The following is a 24,265-nucleotide window of genomic DNA, read 5'->3' as shown; positions in this document are numbered from 1 at the left end:
GCTCAAGAGTTGCAAAGAGAGTTGTTCCACCACCACATAACCTTTCCGATCTGAACGACACCGACCCTCAAGAACTAAATGTACCATCTGCACAAGGATTAACAACTGAAGAAAACATAAAAAGGAAACTGGACCAAATAAATCTTTATATAAGCAGTCCAAGTTTTGTAGATGTTTCAGAGCAGAAAAAGAAAAGTGTGCTTCAGTCTTTGGAAAGAGCGTATTTTATTTGCTACTCTTCACAATTTGCCAAAAAGAGCCACAAAAGGAAACAACATCAACTTTTTGGAAACAGAAAAGTTAAAGTACAAAAGAAAGAAGACCACCCTTATTCTATTACTAAAAGAAATGCCAGAAAAAAGTCAACAACAGTAAATGAAGATGGAAGTTTCAAAAAAACTGGCAGAAGCAAGAGAGGAATTAGAACGACTTTCCAATAGAAACAATCAGTTTCCTAAACCTTGATCTGCACATGTAATGTTTTGATGTATTTGTGATGCCAAATTAATCCACATCAGTTTTTACTTTTCAAGAAACTGCTATAAAACATATTGTTTGTAAAGTGAGTTGTTAATATATGTATCAATACTTACCTGGAAGCATAGTTTCCAGTATTTTACCAAAAGCCTCAAAGACCTTCCCATGCATGGCATTATTCAATTCTGTTCTGTTCATACTTTTAATAAGCTGTCCAATTATTTCCCTATTTGAATAATTAAAACAATATTTCTATCAGTAACCACATGAAATCGTAATCAGTAACTCTTTCAGGAGACAAGAGTAAGCTCAGTGTTCTCCCCAGGCCGTTTTAGCGTCTATAAATGAATAAAGAAGACATAAACTGAAACAACTGTTTTTGTGGTTATAGTTTAATTGTATTCTCAATTATGAATTGAACAATATAAACTAAAACATATAAAGGAAATAGAGCATCAACGCGACGCAACAAACGAGATTAAAAAAAATAGTTGTTTTTTTTTACGCAAAATGTGATGCTATCCAAAATTTCTGGGGAGAACACTGACTTAGCTAAATCAAGATCTCTATCAGGGGACCATGGATAATCTAAATCAATGTCTCTAGATCAATACAGAGTTGGCAAAGAACTAAAAAAAGTAAAAAAAGAGTAAGTTAAATCAATACCTCTTGGAGTGGTAATCTCCCTGAAGGAATCAGGAGTAACATTTTTTGTAAGAGAGGGGTAACCTTAAAAATACATCTCTGAGAAGACAAAGATATATTTAACTTTGTATTGTCTTGCTTTAAATTGTGTAAATAAATTATTGAGACTGTTTTTTCATTGACCTATTAAATAAGAGCTATGCTTGATGATTTTCAGTCAAATAGTGTAAATTTAACTCCTCTATTTCATGTGCTTGACAACAATTTATAAATATCTGTTATATTTGTGCAGGGATTAAACATTATATTAACTTACTTTGTCTTCTCAATGTGTCCAGCTTTCTGCGCTGGTGTTCCAGCCAGACTTTCCAGGACTTCATCTTTTAATCTTTTCCTTGTCAACTAGGAATTCAGTCAATTGCATCATTGACTGGATCTGGTATTCAACATCTCCTATAAGAAAGGAAATAACAAATGTACTCAAGTCCTAAGAAAATCCAAATTCATTGTCCTTTTATACTGGCAATATATTGAATGTAACTAAAGGTTCATGTGAGGTACTGCCATCACTTTAGACTGTAGTAGTCCCTCAAAAATAGTTGTTCCATCAATCCAAAATTGCAACCATTACCAGACCAGACCAAAACCATATGAATCCATTTTTGCTAAAAATCAGTTTTTGGTGGAGACCGAGTTACCTATATTTGTATTTTTATTATCTTTCACTTTAATTTTTTGTTATTCTTTGTTTTACCCAAGTTATTTGTATTGTGGTGTTTTTTGTGGTGATCAGTATGTCCATAGATTTTCACTTCTTCAACTGTAACCTTAGATTGTTATTGAAACATATTACTGGTTTCCATTGGGAGACATGCATGTTGGATTTTGTTATTATTACACGTTTTTTGTTCTACTTGGCATCATTGAGCATCATTGAGCTATTCAGGGCCTTTTTCCAATAGACAATTTGATCAGTTTCATAAAGTTTCTTAAGAATGTTAACCTATATAGATGTGCATGTCAAATCAAGTTGTCTGGTGGGGGGCTTCTCTTAACTAAGTATTGACATACCAACACTTTTTTTATTTGCTTTTGCAAAATGTTACCTTCTGTTAATAAGGACCAGCCTGATGTCACTGCTGGAATGGTGGTTTTTGATTTCGGCAACAGGTCCATCAGCTTCCTTAGCTTTTGTCTGTTCTGATTGATCTTTGTTGAATTTCCCAGACAGAGGTAGTCCCATAACTGGGTCAGTGACATTTTCTCTGGTCCCTGTATTCGAGCAATTACTTCTCTTCCAGTCACTACATGTATTAATTTAATATCTCCCCTGTTGCTCTTTACGGAGTGCAATTTACTAGTGACAGCTCTAACATCTGAAAGGAAGCAAGTATATTATTCCTTTGAATTGTAGAACATAAATACTACATACATTGTGATAAAAGTAATTATTGTTTAAGCAACAAAACAACAATGAACTAACTTGCATTCCGAGAGCTATACATGTTACAGGGTGACCGTAATTTAAAAAAAATAAAATTACAATTTTAAATGAACAATTGACACTACTCAAAGCTTATTACTGTTAGTTAAATGAACGTTACCAACCAAATTCAAGTTAAATGTTTTTTTTAACAAAATTAAAACAACGACAAATTTTTGACATATAATGGTGTATTAAATATTATTCATGTAAAAATGGAGGAAAATGATGGTGGAGCCAAAACTTCTGACATGATACTCTTCATAAAATTATATAGTAGCAAATACATGAAGATTAAAATTACAAAAGCAGAGACGTGTAGAAATAACCATTATTGTTCATTGGTTGTAAAACTAAACATAGTAAATAACCAATCATGTCTGATATTAACTGTCATTCAGAGAAAAAAAAACGTTGAAGTAGATAAAACTGCTGCAGTTTTCCTACTTTTCTAATAATTTTGTTTAAAATGTATATTAATAAAAAATTTACTTACTAGCATTTTTCAGATCTTCAATTGATACTATAGTGTCCCAGTCATTCATTTCTGTAGCTTCTGTATAAGAAAAAACATATGTAATTGTAATATTCAGTATATATATCTATAAGAAATAGTTCGTGTCATTGATGGCCATATGATAGGCTTTAACTTGACATTAATTGCAATACTCATATAAGAAGACCCTATATCAATACTGAACGAATAACAATGAGACGAAGAACAACGATCAAGAGTTGTTGACGTATTTTCTAAACTATGATAAAAATTAAACTAGAGTTGTCTCTCTTTGTGTGTTGTTAATTGTAATTCACAAATACCAAAATTAAAATACTGTACAGACTTAATGTATATTATACCCATTTGTGTAGAGGTTCCATCCTCTGTATTTCATTTACAACTTATACAAAAACAATCCTTTGAATTAAAAATACATTTTATTACACCAACTTGTATTTACATTTTCATGACTAGAATATACATTTTTACTTTGTGGCATTACTTTGGCTACAGAGTATTCTATAATATTTTGTTGAGGCGCCAGGGTGCCTACTGATTACCTATACACAATGGCTATCAGCTGACCTATGTTGACATAGTGTCATAAAACCCCTGGTAGTTAAACACGGTTACACCACCACCTACCATGGGGAGTGACCGGGGAAAACACTCGTATTACCAATGCTCCAGTTATTAGTGCCCCACCTGTTGGCAGGTGTAGGCCTCCCCTCTATAAGATGAGGTGGAGGAGGTCCCAGAGTCACCCATCTGTAGACCCCACCGTTACCACTAACCACATTTTCCAAACCTGCAAGTTTTAGAACTTGTCAGGCCCAGAGCAAGGGCCGAGTGAAATAATCCCCCAATCACTACCAGTCTCCCTGGACCTCCCCCCATTCAAAATTTACTCTGCGCCTTAGGATAGTAGAAAATGATTAATTTCTAAAAAGTGTCTTGTTTTCTTTCCAATTATTAAAATTGTTAATTACTAAAAACTAAAATTAATTCTGGATGCTTAAATCACAATAGTCCATAATATGTTAAAAAGTGCTGAATAACTGAAATGTCCAATTCATAGAAACACAAGTTTATTCGAAATTATCCTATATTGGTCCAATACTATGAAGGTCAGCCTGGATACTGGTAACCATAATATTCCAATCAAATACATCAAACAAGTGCCTGAAAATATAAAACAAAAACAGCAGCAACTATTCTCATAGGGAGGGTGGGCGGGTTTTAAATAGTTTAACGTATTTGTGAAACACCTGCTTTCAAGTCGACATCAAATTAACAAGTGCCCGATACGGGAATTCCAAAATTCTGATTCAAGCTGCGAGCGCCATCTATGGCCATGGCAATGAGCTACAGACTGCAACACCCACGCACCCACACAAATATTCGATTGAATTAAACCAGATTATTGAAAATATAAATTTTTTATAATCTCTATTAATTGCAATACTCATATAAGAAGACCCTATATCAATACTGAACGAATAACAATGAGACGAAGAACAACGATCAAGAGTTGTTGACGTATTTTCTAAACTATGATAAAAATTAAACTAGAGTTGTCTCTCTTTGTGTGTTGTTAATTGTAATTCACAAATACCAAAATTAAAATACTGTACAGACTTAATGTATATTAGAACTTGTCAGGCCCAGAGCAAGGGCCGAGTGAAATAATCCCCCAATCACTACCAGTCTCCCTGGACCGCCACATGAGAGCCCAAGTCAGCTACCAAATCTGACATGGGTTCTCACCTCCACAAAATTTCATTATTGAATCTTAGGAAAAGTTGATTATGGTGTGCGTAGGAAAGACTCAACCCCACACCCTTGTATATTATTCAAGAAAACCTGATTTCCAGTTTGTGACAAATTAGTTCCATTTGTTCTGTATAAAGACACTTCACTTGCCTTAATGTTCTCATGTAATATAGCTTTACCCCCATTTTCTGTAACAAAGTTTTTGGCCACTATATTTCTCTTTTTCTGTTCTGTTCTATTATTGCACCCGCATTCAAGGGGGCAACATGCCAGTATCGCACTGTAGCATTAAAGACCATATTATAATAACCTTTTTAAATAAAGCCTGGTAACGTAGGGTAGACCATTTTTACATTTTCAATTAAACCATTCCCTGTCAATTCTAAATCTGTCAAATCATTAGCTCCACAGAGAATAATAATAAAATGAGGAGATGGTAAAAAACAAATATTCTTTTTGCATCCATTAGGGAGTCCAAATCTTAAAGAGACTATAGAGACAATAACAAGTGGAAACAAGGAACTATCGTTATAAACTCGGAACAGTAACTTATCAAGTCCAATTTGGAGATTTAGTATGGAAGAGACATGTTGATCAGATTCGTAAATTCGTACCGCAGGAAAATAAAAACATACCAAACATACTTGAAATTACCATATCTGATATTGACACTGAATTCATAACAATACCAACATGTAATTCAATTGCGATACCGAAAACTCTGAAAATAACAATGAATCCGAACAAACTAAAATAACTAAAAATAAAACAGTTGAAAATGCTAATGATACTATCGTTATGCACCGCACCGAAATAGTAAGAAAGGCACCAGAGAGACTTATTAGAAACATATGACTGTAAATATTTGTGGTTAAGTTAGTGTAGTGATATCACTGTAGGTTTAGGATTTCATAATTGAACATTAAAAATATAGACAGTAAAACTTGTAGTTATTTAGTTCAATTGATTGCAAATTGAATTTATTACTTTCATTCACTAGAGATTAATCTTGTTTATCTTGATCTTCTAAATTAAAAGAGGGAGGATTGTTATGTTAACATTATTCGTTATCACTTTTATAGTTGAATTGACTTATAATTAATACTGACAGTTAGGAATTTATAATCATCAGATTAGCGGATGTGGTGTATTTGTTCTATAACCCTATGATTGCACTGACACACTGTTTGATGTGATGTGTAATAGCCAATATTCACCGTGTATATTTCCCCAAAATAAATTTGGATTCTTTTCTATTTTTAGCCTAAATTGCTCGTCATAGGTGGCCCAGTTTTCTGACCTCGTTGCCGCTAGTCTTATATCGCGCATATATTTTAACAATTCCTGTGCCCGTGTGCTGTATTTCTCAATGTAGACACCCATAAAAACCATGAATGCTGAAGTCCATTCATTTATGGACAAATAAACACTCGACGATCTTTTTTCAATGCAAATTTTCCCCCTTTTTAATTTCAAATCGCCCTCGTCCACCTCTTCCATTGCTTTTCGCGTTCTCAAAAGAGAATGAAGCTCAATAAACTTTTCCTCCCAAATTTTTTTCTTAATTTTAAAAGACACGTGTTCCCCCACTGTGTCATGAATGCTAGATTCTTGTGACGGAGTGAAATCAATGGAATTATTTGCAATTTCAAAGTTTTGGTGTAACGGGTCGTGCCTTAAAGAGGGGAACGCTCGTGCATCCTCCTCCGACTCATTACCTGATGAGAAATCAGTAGTTTCCACCGGTCCTTCTGCCACCACGTGTCCGACCCCTTGTGTTTTCTTTGCAGTTCTTCTCCGTCCAGCTCCGTCCTTCTTTTGTGGGATTTCCTCGTTCTGCATTCTCTGTCCGCCTGTCCTGTTAGCCGTTCTTCTCTTCTTTCCCATGGCCCTGGATGGCGATCCTATGGCATTTCTCTTGTTTGGCATCTTTTCTTTTTCTTTTAAATAGTTTAACTTATTTGTGAAACACCTGCTTTCAAGTCGACATCAAATTAACAAGTGCCCGATACGGGAATTCCAAAATTCTAATTCAAGCTGATACGGAAATTCCAAAATTCTGATTCAAGCTGCGAGCGCCATCTATGGCCATGCCGAATATGGCAATGAGCTACAGACTGCAACACCCACGCACCCACACAAATATTCGATTGAATTAAACCAGATTATTGAAAATATAAAATTTTTATAATCTCTATTATTCATTATGCTGTCATTACATTGAATAAGCAAACAAACTAGATGTGATAAGTAAAATCAGAATGTATTGTGATGTCACACAATATGTAGGCCCTGAGAAAAAAAAATATCTAAAAGATTATCAAAGCCACATAGTCCAGATATAAAAAATCTAAAGACCATTACAAAACCTTAACAAGAAAGATGTACTAAAAAAAACAACATCAAGACAAAGGACAAGTACAAAAACCACATCACTGAAAACTAAAGCTTGGGCAATATGAACTACCATCAAAACCCAGACTAATATCAAATGGTTTGAAAGGGTGAGCATATCCTGCTCTGCATGGAGCACCCATCATATTGCCAAGTAGTGAAAGCCATTGATAAGTCAAATCCCATAGAAGGCAAAATCAGTGATAAGTGATATGTATACTGCATATGATCAATACTCACGGATATTCTTTAATGTTTTCTTCGTTTTCCTCACTTTCTTCACTTTCTTCATTTTCTTCATTTTGCCTGAATTCTCTGGCTTCTCAACTGGTTTCTACAAAAAGAATGGAAATATTAAACAAAGACCAAAGATGATGATAAACTTATGAGCTAGTTGAAATGAAATGTATATGACATATGATAAATCATATAGTTTCTCATTTAATATGTGAATGAAAGATAACATACTCAAACATTTCAATTTTAGTAATTTCAGATCACCCCTGCTGATATACCAGCGAAACTGGCCGTAATTACAGGACAATCATCAGAAATTAAGCTGTTTAATGATGTCACACAATCAAGTAGAGTACATATTTGTTTGCAGCCTTTTTCAGTTTAGTTAATTAGTGATAGCTTACATTTACCTCTGACTTTCCTCCTTGTAATACATCTTCATCTGAAAAACAAAATGAAATGTTCAAAATATTGTATACACATTAATTTCAATATTTATTAACAGTCATGCAATGTTATTATTACGTAAATGTATTAATGGGACAAGGGGTAACCCAATGTTATTACTGTATGTAAGCTTATATGGGGTACCAAGGGTAACCCAATGTTATTACTGCATGTAAATTTATATAGGGTACCAGGGGTAACTATATGTTATTACTGTATGTAAGTATCTACTGGGGACCAGGCGTAACCAGATGTTATTCCTGTATGAAAGATTGTATGGGGGACCAGGGGTAACCAGATGTTATTCCTGTATGAAAGCTTGTATGGGGGACCAGGGATAACCGAATGTTATTAATGTATGTACAAGTTTATATGGGGTACTAGGGGTAATAGAATATTAATACTGTATTCAAGCATATATTTGGGACCAGGGGTAACCCAATGTAATAAATGTATGTAAGTATCTATTGGGGACCAGGGATAATCAAATGATATTTCATGATTGCATACAGGGCCAATTTGGAAATAATTACGCATGAAGATATAAAACATGACATTTTTTATACCTTCAACAATAACATCTGATTTATCTGTTTTTCCAGCTGTAATCTCTGGTGTCTACAAAAAGAAGTGAAATATTAAACAAAGACCATAAATGATGATAAACTTATCAACTAGTTGAAATAACATGTATATGACATATGATAAATCATATAGTTTCTCATTTAATATGTTAATGAACGTTAACATACTCAAACATTTCAATCTTAGTAACTTCAGATCACCCCTGCTGATATACCAGCAAAACTGGCCGCACTTACATGATAATCGTCAGAAATTAAGCTGTTTAATGATGTCACTAAATCAAGTAGAGCACAGATTTGTTTGCAGCCTTTTTCAGTTTAGTTAATTAGTGATAGCTTACATTTACCTCTGACTTTCCTCCTTTGAATACATCTTTATCTGAAAAACAAAATGAAGTATTAAAAACATTGTATACAAATGAATTTCAATATTTATTAAAAGTCATGCAATGCTATTACTGTCAGTAAATTTATTAGGGGGACAAGGGGTAACCCCATGTTATTACTGAATGTATCTTAATAAGTATCTTTTGGGGACCAGGGGCAAACCAATATTATTACTGTATGTAAGTATATTTTGGGGACCAGGGGCAACCCAATATTATTACTGTATGTAAGTATATTTTGGGGACCAGGGGTAACCAAATATTATTACTGTATGTTTGCTTATATGGAGTACCAGGGGTAACCCAATGTTATTACTGCATGTAAATGTATATAGGGGACCAGGGGTAACCGAATGGTATTACTGTTTGTAAGTATCTTTTGGGAACCAGGGGTAACCCAATATTATTACTGTATGCAAGTATCTTTTGGGGACCAGGGGTAACCGAATGTTATAACTGTATGTTAGCTTGTATGGGGTACCAAGGGTAACCCAATGTTATTACTGTATGTATCTTTTGGGGACCAAGGGTAACCCATTGTAATTACTGCATGTAAATTTATATAGGGGACCAGGGGTAACAGAATGTTAATAATGTATGTGTAAGTTTATATTGGGGACCAGGGGTAACAGAATGTAAATACTGTATGTGTAAGTTTATTTGGGGGACTAGGGGTAACATAATGTTAATATTGTATGTAAGTATATATTAGGGACCAGGGGTAACCCAATGTTATAAATGTATGTAAGTATCTATTGGGGACCAGGGGTAACCGAATGTTATTTCATGATTGCATACAGGGCCAATTTGGAAATTATTACACATGAAAATATAAAACATGACATTTTTAATACCTTCAACAATAACATCTGATTTATCTGTTTTTCCAGCTGTAATCTCTGGTGTCTACAATAAGAAGTGAAATATTAAACAAAGACCATAAATGATGTTAAACTTATCACCTAGTTGAAATGACATGTATATGACATATGATAAATCATATAGTTTCTCATTCAATATGTGGATGAAAGTTAACATACTCAAACATTTCAATCTTAGTAACTTCAGATCACCCCTGCTGATATACCAGCAAAACTGGCCGCACTTACAGGATAATCATCAGAAATTAAGCTGTTTAATGATGTCACTAAATTAAGTAGAGCACAGATTTGTTTGCAGCCTTTTTCAGTTTAGTTAATTAGTGATAGCTTACATTTACCTCTGACTTTCCTCCTTGTAATACATCTTTATCTGAAAAACAAAATGAAGTATTACAAACATTGTATACAAATGAATTTCAATATTTATTAACAGTCATGCAATGTTATTACTGTCAGTAAATTTATTAGGGGGACAAGGGGTAACCCCATGCTATTACTGAATGTAACTTAATAAGTATCTTTTGAGGACTAGGGGTAACCCAATATTATTACTGTATTTAAGTATCTTTTGTGGACAAGGGATAATTCAATGTAATTGCTGTATGTAAGTATTATTTGGGGACCAGGGGTAACCCAATGTAATTACTGTATTTAAGTATCTTTTGGGGACCAGGGGTAACCCAATGTAATAACTGTATGTAAGTATCTTTTGGGGTCCAGGGGTAACCCAATGTTATTACTGCATGTAAATTTATATAGGGGACCAGGGGTAACTGAATGTTAATAATGTATGTGTAAGTTTATATAGGGGACCAGGGGTAACTGAATATTAATACTGTATGTGTAAGTTTATATAGGGGACCAGGGGTAACTGAATGTAAATAATGTATGTGTAAGTTTATATTGGGGACCAGGGGTAACAGAATGTTAATACTGTATGTGTAAGTTTATATGGGGGACTAGGGGTAACAGAATGTTAATACTGTATTTAAGTATATATTGGGGACCAGGGGTAACCCAATGTTATAAATGTATGTAAGTATCTATTGGGGACCAGGGGTAACCGAATGTTATTTCATGATTGCATACAGGGCCAATTTGGAAATTATTACACATGAAAACATAAAACATGACATTTTTAATACCTTCAACAATAACATCTGATTCATCTGTTTTTCCAGCTGTAATCTCTGGTGTCTACAAAAAGAAGTGAAATATTAAACAAAGACCATAAATGATGATAAACTTATCAACTAGTTGAAATGACATGTATATGACATATGATAAATCATATAGTTTCTCATTTAATATGTTAATGAAAGTTAACATACTCAAATATTTCAATCTTAGTAACTTCAGATCACCTCTGCTGATATACCAGCAAAACTGGCCGCACTTACAGGATAATCATCAGAAATTAAGCTGTTTAATGATGTCACTAAATTAAGTAGAGCACAGATTTGTTTGCAGCCTTTTTCAGTTTAGTTAATTAGTGATAGCTTACATTTACCTCTGACTTTCCTCCTTGTAATACATCTTTATCTGAAAAACAAAATGAAGTATTAAAAACATTGTATACAAATGAATTTCAATATTTATTAACAGTCATGCAATGTTATTACTGTCAGTAAATTTATTAGGGGGACAAGGGGTAACCCCATGCTATTACTGAATGTAACTTAATAAGTATCTTTTGGGGACTAAGGGTAACCCAATGTTATGACTGCATGTAAGTTTATATAGGGGACTAGGGGAATCGAATGTTATTACTATATGTAAGTGTATATGGTGGACCAAGTGTAACTGAATGTTTTTAATGTATGCAAGTACCTACTGGGGACCAGGGGTAACCGGATGTTATTCCTGTATGTAAGTTTATATGGGGGACCAGGGATAACCCAATGTTAATACTGTATGTAAGTTTATATGGGGGACCAGATGTAACCAAATGTAATTACTGTATGAAAGTTTTATATGGGAGACCAGGGGTAACCAACTCTTATAACTGTATGTTAGTTTATGTGGGTAACCAGGGGGAAACGAATGTTATTACTGCATGTAAGCTTATATAGGGGACCAGGGGTAACCAAATTTAATGTATTTAAGTATGTATTGGGGACCAGGGGTAACCCAAATGTTATTTTATGATTGCATACAGGGCCAATTTGGAAATTATTACACATGAAAATATAAAACATGACAGTTTTAATACCTTCAATAATAACATCTGAATTATCTGTTTTTCCAGCTGTATTCTCTGGTGTCTACAAAATGAAGGGAAATATTAAACAAAGCATCCTAGAATGATAAACTGCATTAACTGGTAATTTCTTTTAAAGAGAGATTAGTCAAATGTAGTGAAACATGGTCTTTGGTTTTGTACCCTCCTCAGTACAATAGTAGAACTTAGAAAATTGTCTAGGACATGTACAGTTTATGTGGCAATGCATACCTTATCCTGGTGTATTTCCCAATGTGAATAGGACTGTATGGCACAAATAGTACAGACATCAATAACCTTTCAACAACCAAGTATACGGAAAGCTACAAGAACTTTTAGAATTTAAAGTGTACAGACAGAAACGTTAAAAAGAGGCTGGGACTTAACAAACTCATACATTTAAATCTGAAGTACTGCTGGTCATCCATGCAGAATCTGCAAAATAATATAAATGCATTTGATGAAAATATGAAAGGTTATCATGATTTTAAACACATGTAGGCCTGCAATAATTCATCTAAGATAAGGTTTGCAGATTTTTATCTTACCTTGCCATTTGTTCTTGCTTTTTTTTAGGGTAGATTTCCTGAAAAACAGTTAGGTCATTGAGTGTTCAGCAGCAACTTAAAGAAATTACTTTGTTGTTAAATACAATGTAAATATTATTGCAATAATGGATGTACAAAGTTATACATATTGCAGTTGCCTTTTCTTAATCTCTCAATATCTCTCAGTAAAGACAACTTTGGTCTGTTTTTCTTGACTTTGTTCAGTATAAATGAAGATTAAGTTGATCTAAATATAACCTGTTATCATTTCAGTTACATGTGTTGAACATATAGTCCACAATCTATATGTGCCTGTCCCAAGTCAGGAGCCTGTAATTGAGTGGTTGTTGTTTGTTTGCTTAGATCATATGCATTGTTTGTTTAATGTGTTGTACAGTTTGTGTTTAGTTCTGCTGCACCACTGTCCCAGGATTGGGGGAGGGGGGGGGGGGTCACCAACTAACATTCTGTATGTGCTTGTTCCAATCCTGTAATTCAGGGGTTGTCGTTTGTTGCTGTGTTACATATTTGTTTTTTGTTCTATTGTTTTGTACATAAATGAGGCTGTCAGTTTTCTCATTTGAATTGTTTTACATTTGTCATTTCATGCCTTTTATAGCTGACTGCGGTATGATCTTTGCTCTTTGTTGAATATCAGTATTGGTGACCTATAGTTGTTTTTTTCTGTGTCATTTGGTCTCTTGTGGAGTGTTGTCTCATTGGCAACATTCCACATCTTCTTTTAAGATTGACAAAGAAACTTAAAAAAAATTATAATGTGATACCCTTTTCTTCACTATGTATCTCCTTTAGTTTCTACAAAATAAAAGAAAAAAATATTAAAACCAAAATAACCGTATTAGTGACTTACTTTTGCAATGTGAAGCTGGTGTTGTACCTAATCTGAAGAGGTCACATTTTATTCAAACTAACTTGTCATTAAAATCTGAAATGTAATCACGGTATCAGTTGTATTTGGCAATGAGCAGGAAATTTAGAAGACTTATACAATGGAGGTAGGTAAACTGCACATTTAAGCAGTCTTAAAAGAAGGTTGTTCATTTTATAGAATTCACATGGTACTCTTTTTAAAAACAGACTGTAGATGCCAATTCTTCTTGTCTTGAATTATAAGCCTTTAAATAACTCACCCTCTTTTTAGTTGGCAGAGTTTTAGGAGCGGATTTTGTTTCTGTCAACCCTATGGACATAAAAAATCAATAATAACCACACTAATATTAATTTATTCACAGCATTTCCAAACCGAAAAATGTTACAAACATTAAAAGAATTATGGTTGATGAACAAAATAGTAAAAAATTCTATATCACAAATGTTCAAGTGAAACATTGATAGAGAGAAACAGAGATAATCTTATTCTCAATTACAAGAGGAAGTGGAAATGTTCAATGTTATGCTATTAAATACCATTATCCTGAACAAATTATGCCACCTAAGACAAAAATCACAATAATTCAGGTTGAATAAGTACATTATGCAGCATGTTTATTTTTGAATTAAACAAAATACATTGTCAGAATCAGAAGAAGAAGAAGAAGAAGAAGAAGAAGAAGAAGAAGAAGAAGAAGAAGAAGAAGGAGAATAGGGCAGTTCTAGAAATGAAGGGTATACATAAAGCAAGCAACAAAAAATAATATTTGTTAAGTGAAAATCTCCAGTAGGTGATATTATAAAGCAATAAGTGTTTAAAAAAATAATTATATATCCTTATATAGATGAACCGATGTATTTTCTACAGAGTGCATACCACACCAAAGTGTACAAAATTGATGATGCATTACCATTAATCTGAAAGGAAGAAAATAACATTAATAAGCAACACCAGGTAAGATCAGTATAAAATTAATCACTCTAAGAAATTGTAGGGTCAACTGGTGTTCAACCAGGTTAACAAGTTACCAGGCCAAGGTCAGTAGTTCTCTGTTGTACTCAACCTTCCTATACCTCCCAACTGGATCCAGCAATAGGCATTATATTGGATAAATTTGGACATTAACTCTGTCACCAAAACAAACAAACAGAAATTAAAAAGATAAAATGCATCTAAATAAACAATATTCTGCCTTGCAAAGTCAGATAACTAGATTGATTCTTCATTTTTTGAAATACCATTAAGACTAGATTTCAGAATAAATGTATATTTTTTACAATTAACTATAACTATTTTACAAATTATATTTTACTTAAACATATTGTTTATCAATAACAAAAACATAAGACTATTTAATATCAGTGTAATGAAAGATTGAATCATGAACCATATGCCTCAGAAATATACAAGATTCCTTAATTACCTACTTCAAGTTGTTACTTGAAAAAAATTAATCTATATCTTTAATAATTAAGAATAAAATGTAACAACATGCAAAAATCATAAGTGAATCAACTTGAACAAGTTTTTTTGTTGTACTAACCTTTTTTAATTAAAGGGCACAAGCTGCATACTGCATTTGCTATACAGGTCTTATGGAAAGACCTCTGACAGTGTTTGCATCTTCTCTGCAATTTATATTAAGATAGTTTATGTAAATTGCATCACTGCATACACTAAAGTAATATTCATCATGTGTGTAAATGGATAATTTCAATGTTTGAACAGCACTAGTGAAGAAAGCATTCAGTGACCAAAAAGAAGAGTTTTTTTTCTGAGTAACTTTACATGGACTCTTTTGTATATATATTCAAACTATATTTAACTTTTCCTCTATGAATTGAGTCAGTCAAATTGTAACTATGTAAGTTAATCCTTGTATAAAGTAGATTAAATTACAATTAAAACCACTCCGCATTGTCTCAAGTAGAAATATTTTTCAGTAAAGGTGTATGCCTTCATCCTTGATTGAAATCAAATATATTCTAATCAAGCTCGATTAATAACTAATCGGTGTCTATTCCGAATTAACTCAATCTTATTAAAATAAGTTCACATCACTTGCTCCTCGATTTTTTATATGATTGCTGGATTTGGTTGGGGAAAATTCTCCTCTTTCTGAAACCTTTATTTATCTCCTTCACACTGTTTAGTTTTCAACAGATGAAATCTGCTCATGATAAAACACCTTGGTGGGTGGGTTCATAGATGAAAACTGAGTATCCACAGTAACACATATATTTCAAACATCAACGAACATTGGAACATACATTTGTAAAATTTTGACATTTAACCCAATTAAAATAAACTCAATGACTTAAATATCACTGAAATATAAATAATCATATCATCATATTTACCATGTTCAAAGGCTCTCCCATACAAAGGTAGCAGGTAATGCTAGTGTTTGATTTAGGTTCTAAAATAAACAAGAGTACTAGTGTCTCTTTTAAGGAACCTTAATAATTGGACATCTGTAGACATATTTACCAGTAGTAAAATAACAAAATTAAAAAGAATTGGTGTATAACTAATACTGCCAAAGGATCATGATCCTAGGTTGTAAGTTTATTGAATCATTGAATGTGTTGCATAGATGATGGTTTAGAAGACGTATATATCTATTGAATAAAAATCTGCCCAGGGCTGTCATATGAACCGACATTGACAACAGAAAAAAGAGAAACAGTTATGATATCAACTCACATAGACTTTGGTACATGTAAAATGAACAACTTAATATAATAAGAAAATTATGGTATTGTACTGAGATATAATTTTTGGAGAAAATATTATAAGATATAACATTGATTTTTGTTGAAGTTATCAATTAGAACAATAACAAAATTTAGCTTCATCAAGGTGATGCAAAGGCATGGAAATCTGAGGCATCACACGAAGATGAAATAAGTGCGTCCTGTACATGTGAGATAATTCACAAGAAGCAGTGGTACAATGCACGAAGTAAAACAATATAATTCTAGCATAAATAAAACATTAGCACAAAAAATTTACTTGCATAAAGTACTTGCCACTTTTGCTTTATGAGATAAAATTAACACAATATTCAATTTTACTTACGCAAAGCTTGAAGTATGGTTTCTCCTATCTTTAAACGCTCATTGGTAACACTGAAGAGCGTTGAAGTATCTTCCTTATGCAGGTACCTGTCTAAAAACTGACGGAAGATTTATAAAATAAGCAATGTGATAGTGTTTCAACCATAAGAGTAAATTTTTGGCAACATTTACACTAAGATGCATGTCTATTTTAAAGAGGTTATAATTTATATTCAGTTAATTTTGATTTTATTTTTGTTTTCAAAAATGCAGGGTAGTTAGAATTAATATTCTTCTTATTTTTTATATATTTATCTACACAAACCTTCTGCAAAATTTGACTCTCTACATATTTATCTACACATATAGTTCTTCTTTATTCGCTTATATTATCCTACAGATACTGTACTGGCTAAAGTAGTAAGAAACATTTTAGTGCATTTATAGGACATTTAAATACAAAAAGATGACAATTTTAGCACAAGGTCTATATTTGAATGTTGAATAAGAGTTCATTATAAAATTATAAAGTTTATCTTTAAAAGCACAATAATTGATAAAAGTATATATTATGAGAACAAATTTTCAGCACTAATAAAATCATGTAATGGTGATGAATATCTACTTTACGTAGTTCAACCTTTGCTCTGTATCTATACCCAGTACTTCTTTCATTAGCAAAATGGATGTGTTTGTTCCTTTTTGTAAGAACTGTTTGTCTTAGTTTATAAGTTCTAATGCGACCTGTGCATTTTTCTTTAGTATATCAATGATAAACATCTTCAAACTAGGTATCAATTTCTAGCTTATATAGGAATGTATAAACAGTTGAGCTTTTTAATTGGTTTTTACAGTTCACTTATTGTTTCCATTTGCTAAAATGTCCACTAACTTTTTACGGGTAACATACATTTCTTAGGCTAAAATAATCATTTACACCTTTGAAAATTTCGTTGAAATGTCTTTCGTTTATCTAAAGAATTAAGATGTAGGCCTGTCATCTGACTAATTTATATGATATCTATATTTTTCAATGTCAATTATTTAAGGATTTTCAATTTTTATCAGGTTATGCGAAACAATCTTTGGTGCAGTTTATGCTTAATTAAAATGTGCTTTGCCGAGTAGTTGGGCCAAATCTGTTTTCAGACTTTATACAAAGATATAGCAAAATAAATTGTGAGAAAACATATATAAAGAGGTCAATTGACAAGCTTTAACTGTCCAAAAGCTGGTTATGCTTGCATAACCTGGTCAAAAATTTAAAACAATCCAAATAATTAATTCACATTGATTTTTCTGTCACAAGAACTGAAAAAGTACTTATTTTTGTGGGTACAAAATTTTGTAGTTTTAATGAAATGCTTTAGTTCATAGTCTTTTAATTTGCTAAAGTTTGGGACTTGATGACATCACAATACCCAAGTTAGTTTTACAAAATAATCTAACATGACCAAGGAGAGCCAACTAATTATAAAAGCTTATATAACTTGAATTAAATTAGTTGAAAAGAATCACAAATACCTTTAGGCAAAAGATGCCACATGAGGTCAAGTCGTCCTGTAGTGGGTAAGCTGTTGCCATACCTGTACCCCATGTGCCATATCCCTTTTCTTTGCAAAATACACTATATAATATAATAAACAAATTTTACAATCATTGCTGAAAGAAAACATATATATACTACTTTCAATTTAGTGTTTACATATTTTTATTTCTATGACTTTTGATTTTACTGTTCAATTCAATTTTTGGTGTTGAAAATGAAAAACAGGATTTTTGTTAAGGGCTATAGTTTGTGACTTCCATTAATGAAAAACTGTTTGAAAAGGCAAACATCTACTTTGAAGCACATCTGTAGCTGTGTAAAGCATATTTTAAACATTTAATGACCATACTTCCATTTCCTTCCATAGCTGCGTAGACTTCTGCTTTGTTCCCTCAAGGGATCCATTACAGTTAGTTCTTTCTTTTTCACATCTAGGACCTGCAGCATTTAATATAACAGAACATTAGAAACAAGGTTAATATTACAGTAACCCTATTTATAACAACAGATAGAGAAATATGCAGTGTTTTTATGACATTTCTATTCTACCTCAAGTTATCCTTAACATTTTGAATAAAAAAATATTTAAGATTTAGTCAAAGAATAAGGGTCATTATGGTTAATGTTGTTGATTTCACAGTTGGTACAGGTGTAGAACCCAACATTCTCAAATATCATGTTCAACCAAATTTTCATATTTTCAATATTTTTAAATATATAGATCCAAATATTGTAATAAGAATAAACCTACATGAAAATGCTTGAAAAACATCAATTTTTTTTTAAGTTAACCATTAATATTTACAAAAAACCATAGGTCTTAATTATATTTAGTTAATGAGTTATATCACCAAACGTGTATTTTTAAATACAAGAGGGGAGAAAACTCCCTTTTACATTCAACGTACGCTTGCAATCAAAATTTACATCTTACGACATGTCGCAACTAACAATTTAGTAAAAATAATTTGTTGATATCTTATACAGTCTTTGAATATAAGTGAAAATAAGCCAAATTCAAATATTAGAATATGACCTTGACCTTTGACCTTGACCTAATTTTCATTTTTTGGGACCAAGGACCTCAAATCAAAAGATCCTAGGTCTCTATCACTTATGATTTATAAGATAGAAATTCATATCACTTATATCAGATGCATAAGGGGAAATAACTCTCATATGGAGCGGTCATATCGCTTCGGTCAAAATAGGACAAATCATGCGAAGGATATAACGAGCAATTTTGTAAAATAAATTTGTCACAATCTTTTACGGTTGCGAAGGAGATGCCGTAACAAGGAAAACAGTGTTTGGGGAGATAACTCCTACAAAGAAAAGTATTCGTTTACGCAGGGTAAATTTCAAAAGCGCATAAACTGTTCGATATCATATACAAAATATCTAAGCGACATATTGCGAAACAAATGTTTATCGCAAGAACAAAATTAGGCGGAAGAAAAAAAAAATAATCAGAAGAAAAACAATAGGTCTTTCCACAGAAAAGTGGAAAGACCTAATAATCAGAAGAAATACAGTAAGGTCTTTCCCTTTAGTAAAAGGAAAGACCTTAATAAAAGAATACTTACAATTGCAACCCAATGGCATCTTCCTTCATTTATACATCCAATTACGAAGTCATACTGCCTGATATCATCCTAAATATAAACATCAGATACATTGAAAAAACATTGCAATTGTTACCAAATTTACTGCGCTATATGACCATTTCCAAGATACAATTCAAATAAGGGATGCATGTGGCCAAAATAGTGACAATACAAACTGATAAAACTATAAAATTACATCAAAATCTTATGTCACAGCTGTACACAAGGGAGACACTCAAATTAGTGAGATTTATTTGGTTATTACTGTTGTGATTTTTTTGTCAAATAAAGTGCATGCTAAATATTTCAAAAATATCTGACAGGAACCAAAAGAATTGTAATAAGAACATAGAAATGTATATCAAGAAATCTACATATTTCATATTTATAGAGACAACATTTATTTGGTGTTTTATTCTGCAATTACCTTCTGTGACCAATTAACAGGATTCCTCCCAACCAGAATGTCAGTAATCACAAAACTGTCAATACAATACACCATCTAAAATATTTTGAAAAAAAAATGGTATGAATTTAAAAATGTATCTGAATACAATTTCAAACTTAACTACAATTTCACGGGCTGGGTCTTTGTTAGCTTATATCCTTCAAGCCAATAAATGTCTTATGTCACAAGTTAACATAACTAACATAACTAAAAGCTGAACTTTGATGATTTTTCTATAACTCACAATTTCAAAGAACTCAAAGAAATCTAACTTATTCTAGATCTATTAAATGAAATAAATAATTCATAACACTGATGTTTAACTTTTAGCATATGTTTCTGTTGGTAAACTAAATGTCCAATTCTCACTACAATCTAGTCTATACAATGTTTTTTTCATGTTCCTGTATAACACTCAAGATTACAACCTAATTCTTCAATTACTTTAAGTAAACCCCAAAAGTTTATAAAGCCATTGGAGCAACAAAATCAAAAAGAACATGAGTTCATACGACTCAATGCTCTGCTCCTACTTTCATTTCCCATTTTCAGCAAACCATGAAGTTAGACCAAAACTCTTATTTGGTATACAATTTAGAATGATCACAACATATGGATCGTGTGTACTAAATTATAATTTGATGTGACTACAACTTAATCATAAAACTACCTTCACCAACAACTTAAAGCTGAATCAGAAAGTGTCCTACTATGCCAAAATTGAAAATGTCACTTTGCAAAACTAAAAAAAAAATCAAAACCCTTAGAGAGAATACCTTGGACCCTACCTGCTGAACTTGATCAAATTTCTTTGCTACTAGTCCACAGTAGATGTTGATAATCTGAATATAAGAATATAAAAGAAAACACATTTATTTATATATAAAACTCTATGACAAATAAGAGAACTTAAATTTTCCAAGTATTTACTTCACCTTCCCCTTCCACATTACCAATATATCAATGAGTTTATATTTCGCATCTCATATGTTACTTTATAGTCTATTGTCAATACTGTGACTTCCTAGATGTCTTCTTCCAGTTTGATTGAGAACCTCTATGTGTCCTAGCTTTCCTTCCTCCTTCACAGAATTTGATATTACCAAGTGTGGACACAGACATGCATGGATAGTATCCAGCATTCAAGACCAATACTGGTCTGGACCTGTGTCACTGCATATATTTGCTCTAAAGCAAACCTAAAACAATTCCTTCAATAGAACCCAAGCAAATCATTATCTTTTATAGAAGCCAAGAAAATTTCAATTAATGAGCTAACAGGAAGTGGTTGCACTGCTGATCTAATAATTGCTTTTATGTTACAATCCAACACGATCAAGCTATGGACCAAATATCAAATCATTGTCACTCATAGAAACCAAGAAAATTTTAACAAAAAATTTCCTTGTACACTGAGTAGTTCAATTTCAAACAAATATAAATACCTGATCATTCACTTCCCCGTTTGTCCTTAATGACATCAGGTCTGATATAAAAATATTTCTTTTGTTGACCATGCCCAGAACCTCTGAGGTGTCTCCTTTCCATTTATTCCAAATTGTTTTAAGAAATTCTGTAAAATCAAATTCAAGCATCACATGATGCTGCATCTAATAAGTTAACATGAACATGATGAATCTGTCTACAGGACAATGATCACAGGTAACTATACAATAAATTCACGTAAATATCCCATAATGAAGATCTAATGTTATGTCTAAAGGTAAGTTTTTATTGGGAACCTGGTTGAACCCAATTATATTAATCTATATATATTTTCAATAGGGGACCAGGGGTAACCAATGTTATTTCTATCTGCATGTTCTATAGGGGACCAGGGGCAAACCAATGTTATTTCATAATTCATAATTCTGTAGGGGACCAGTTACTGCGACAATATGTCTACAAATGTATATATGTAAGTTTATTTAGGGGACCAGGGGTAACCCAATGTTTTTTTATATGCATGTTCTATAGGGGACCAGGGGTAACCAAATGCTATTTATATATGCATGAATTTGAAGGGGACCAGGGGCAACCAGAGTTATTTATATTTAGAACTTAGGGTAACCCCATAGGTATAAGTTGAAAGGAACACTGTGTAAGTTTGTATAGGAGACAAGGGATAACCCAATGTTATTATTTAACTAGGGATAAACAATATATTTAGTCTGAATGTTAGTTTCTATAAGGGACCAGGGGTAATCAAATGTTGTTTTATATGACAAGCAGTGACCCAATGTTAAGTATTTTCTATAGAGGACCATCCGTATCCCAATGATTTTTTGTATGTGCATGTTTATATAAAAAACCAGGGGCAACCAAAATAAAATAATTTCATTATGTATATTTCTGAAGGGGACCAGGGGTAACCAAATGTTATGTCTATTTGTAATAAGTTTACTAAGGGGACCAGGGGTAACCCAGTGTTTTTTCTATATGCAAGTTCTATAGGGGACCAGGGGTAACCCAATGTTATATCTATATCAATATTTCCAAAGGGGACCAGGGGTAACCCAATGTTATTTCTATTTGCATGTTATATAGGGGACCAGGGGTAACCAATGTTATTTCTATCTGCATGTTCTATAGGGGACCAGGGGCAAACCAATGTTATTTCATTATTCATAATTCTGTAGGGGACCAGTTACTGCGACTGAGTTATGTCTACAAATGTATATGTAAGTTTATTTAGGGGACCAGGGGTAACCCAATGTTTTTTTATATGCATGTTATATAGGGGACCAGGGGTAACCAAATGCTATTTATATATGCATGAATTTGGAGGGGACCAGGGGCAACCAGAGTTATTTATATTTAGAACTTAGGGTAACCCCATAGGTATAAGTTGAAATGAACACTGTGTAAGTTTGTATAGGAGACAAGGGATAACCCAATGTTATTATTTAACTAGGGATAAACAATATATTTAGTCTGAATGTTAGTTTCTATAAGGGACCAGGGGTAATCAAATGTTGTTTTATATGACAAGCAGTGACCCAATGTTAAGTATTTTCTATAGAGGACCATCCATATCCCAATGTTTTTTTTTGTATGTGCAAGTTTATATAAAAAACCAGGGGCAACCAAAATAAATTAATTTCATTATGTATATTTCTGAAGGGGACCAGGGGTAACCAAATGTAATGTCTATTTGTAATAAGTTTACTAAGGGGACCAGGGGTAACCCAGTGTTATTTCTATATGCAAGTTCTATAGGGGACCAGGGGTAACCCAATGTTATATCTATATCAATATTTCCAAGGGGGACTAGGGGTAACCCAATGTTATTTCTATTTGCATGTTATATACGGGAACAGGGGTAACCAATGTTATTTTTATCTGCATGTTCTATAGGAGAACAGGGGCAAATCAATGTTATTTCATTATTTATAATTCTGTAGGGCATCAGTTACGACTGAGTTATGTCTACTTATGTATATGTAGGTCTATTTAGGGGACCAGGGGCAACCAGGGTTATTTATATATGGAACTTAGGGTAACCCCATAGGTATAAGTTGAAATGTACACTGTGTATTAAGCTTGTATAGGAGGCAGGGGATAACCCAATTTTATTTCTGAACTAGGGGTAACCAATATTTTTAGTCTGAATGTTAGTTTCTATAAGGGACCAGGGGTAATCAAATGTTGTTTTATATTACCAGCAGTGACCCGATGTTAAGCATTTTCTATAGGGGACCAGCCGTATCCCAATGTTTTTTTGTATGTGCATGTTTATATAAAAAAACGGGGGCAACCAAAATAAAATGATTTCATTATGTATATTTCTGTAGGGGACCAGAGGTAACCAAATGTTACATTGTATGTCTATTTGTAAGTTTACTTAGGGACCAGGGGTAACCCAGTGTTATTTCTATATGCAAGTTCTATAGGGGACCAGGGGTAACCCAAAGTTATATCTATATCAATATTTCCAAAGGGGACCAGGGGTAACCAAATGTTATTTTTATTTGCATGTTATATAGGGGACCATGGGTAACCAATGTTATTTCTATCTGCATGTTCTATAGGGGACCAGGGGTAACCCATTATATCTATATCAATATTTCCAAAGGGGACCAGGGGTAACCAAATGTTATTTTTATTTGCATGTTATATAGGGGACCAGGGGTAA

At 32.8% G+C, this 24,265-nt stretch overlaps 2 protein-coding genes and 3 long non-coding RNA genes across 5 annotated transcripts; all 5 read right to left on the bottom strand.

Moving 5' to 3' along the window:
• Nucleotides 1–591: 591 nt before the first annotated feature.
• On the bottom strand, nt 592–10,942 carry LOC139504140 (uncharacterized). Its single transcript, XM_071294200.1, has 11 exons — nt 10,936–10,942; nt 10,145–10,176; nt 9,780–9,831; nt 8,887–8,918; nt 8,522–8,573; nt 7,919–7,950; nt 7,512–7,605; nt 3,102–3,161; nt 2,229–2,498; nt 1,439–1,575; nt 592–703 (listed from the first exon to the last, which is right to left on the bottom strand). Exons 1-10 carry the CDS (start codon nt 10,940–10,942, stop codon nt 1,499–1,501), a joined length of 708 nt encoding a protein of 235 aa, XP_071150301.1. The 3' UTR covers nt 592–703; nt 1,439–1,498.
• Nucleotides 3,523–6,440, bottom strand: LOC139502576 (uncharacterized). The gene is made up of 2 exons (XR_011658886.1): nt 4,823–6,440; nt 3,523–3,991 (listed from the first exon to the last, which is right to left on the bottom strand). It is a non-coding gene; the product is annotated as an uncharacterized lncRNA (long non-coding RNA).
• Nucleotides 10,943–11,310: 368 nt separating the features above from the next.
• On the bottom strand, nt 11,311–12,997 carry LOC139503489 (uncharacterized). The gene is made up of 3 exons (XR_011659113.1): nt 12,576–12,997; nt 12,019–12,070; nt 11,311–11,348 (listed from the first exon to the last, which is right to left on the bottom strand). It is a non-coding gene; the product is annotated as an uncharacterized lncRNA (long non-coding RNA).
• Nucleotides 12,998–15,006: 2,009 nt separating this feature from the next.
• Nucleotides 15,007–16,718, bottom strand: LOC139503488 (uncharacterized). The gene is made up of 3 exons (XR_011659112.1): nt 16,549–16,718; nt 15,828–15,886; nt 15,007–15,095 (listed from the first exon to the last, which is right to left on the bottom strand). It is a non-coding gene; the product is annotated as an uncharacterized lncRNA (long non-coding RNA).
• A 2,877-nt stretch (nt 16,719–19,595) lies between these two features.
• Nucleotides 19,596–22,209, bottom strand: LOC139504139 (uncharacterized). Its single transcript, XM_071294199.1, has 4 exons — nt 21,576–22,209; nt 20,919–20,972; nt 20,110–20,184; nt 19,596–19,730 (listed from the first exon to the last, which is right to left on the bottom strand). The coding sequence occupies exons 1-4, from the start codon at nt 21,738–21,740 to the stop codon at nt 19,596–19,598; spliced, it is 429 nt and encodes a 142-aa protein (XP_071150300.1). The 5' UTR covers nt 21,741–22,209.
• Nucleotides 22,210–24,265: the final 2,056 nt, after the last annotated feature.

The sequence above is a fragment of the Mytilus edulis genome, chromosome 14 (genome assembly GCF_963676685.1).
Source record: "Mytilus edulis chromosome 14, xbMytEdul2.2, whole genome shotgun sequence".
Lineage (NCBI taxonomy): Eukaryota > Metazoa > Mollusca > Bivalvia > Mytilida > Mytilidae > Mytilus > Mytilus edulis.
Note: the sequence above shows the minus strand (reverse complement) of the source record. Positions and strands in the feature narration are given on the sequence as shown.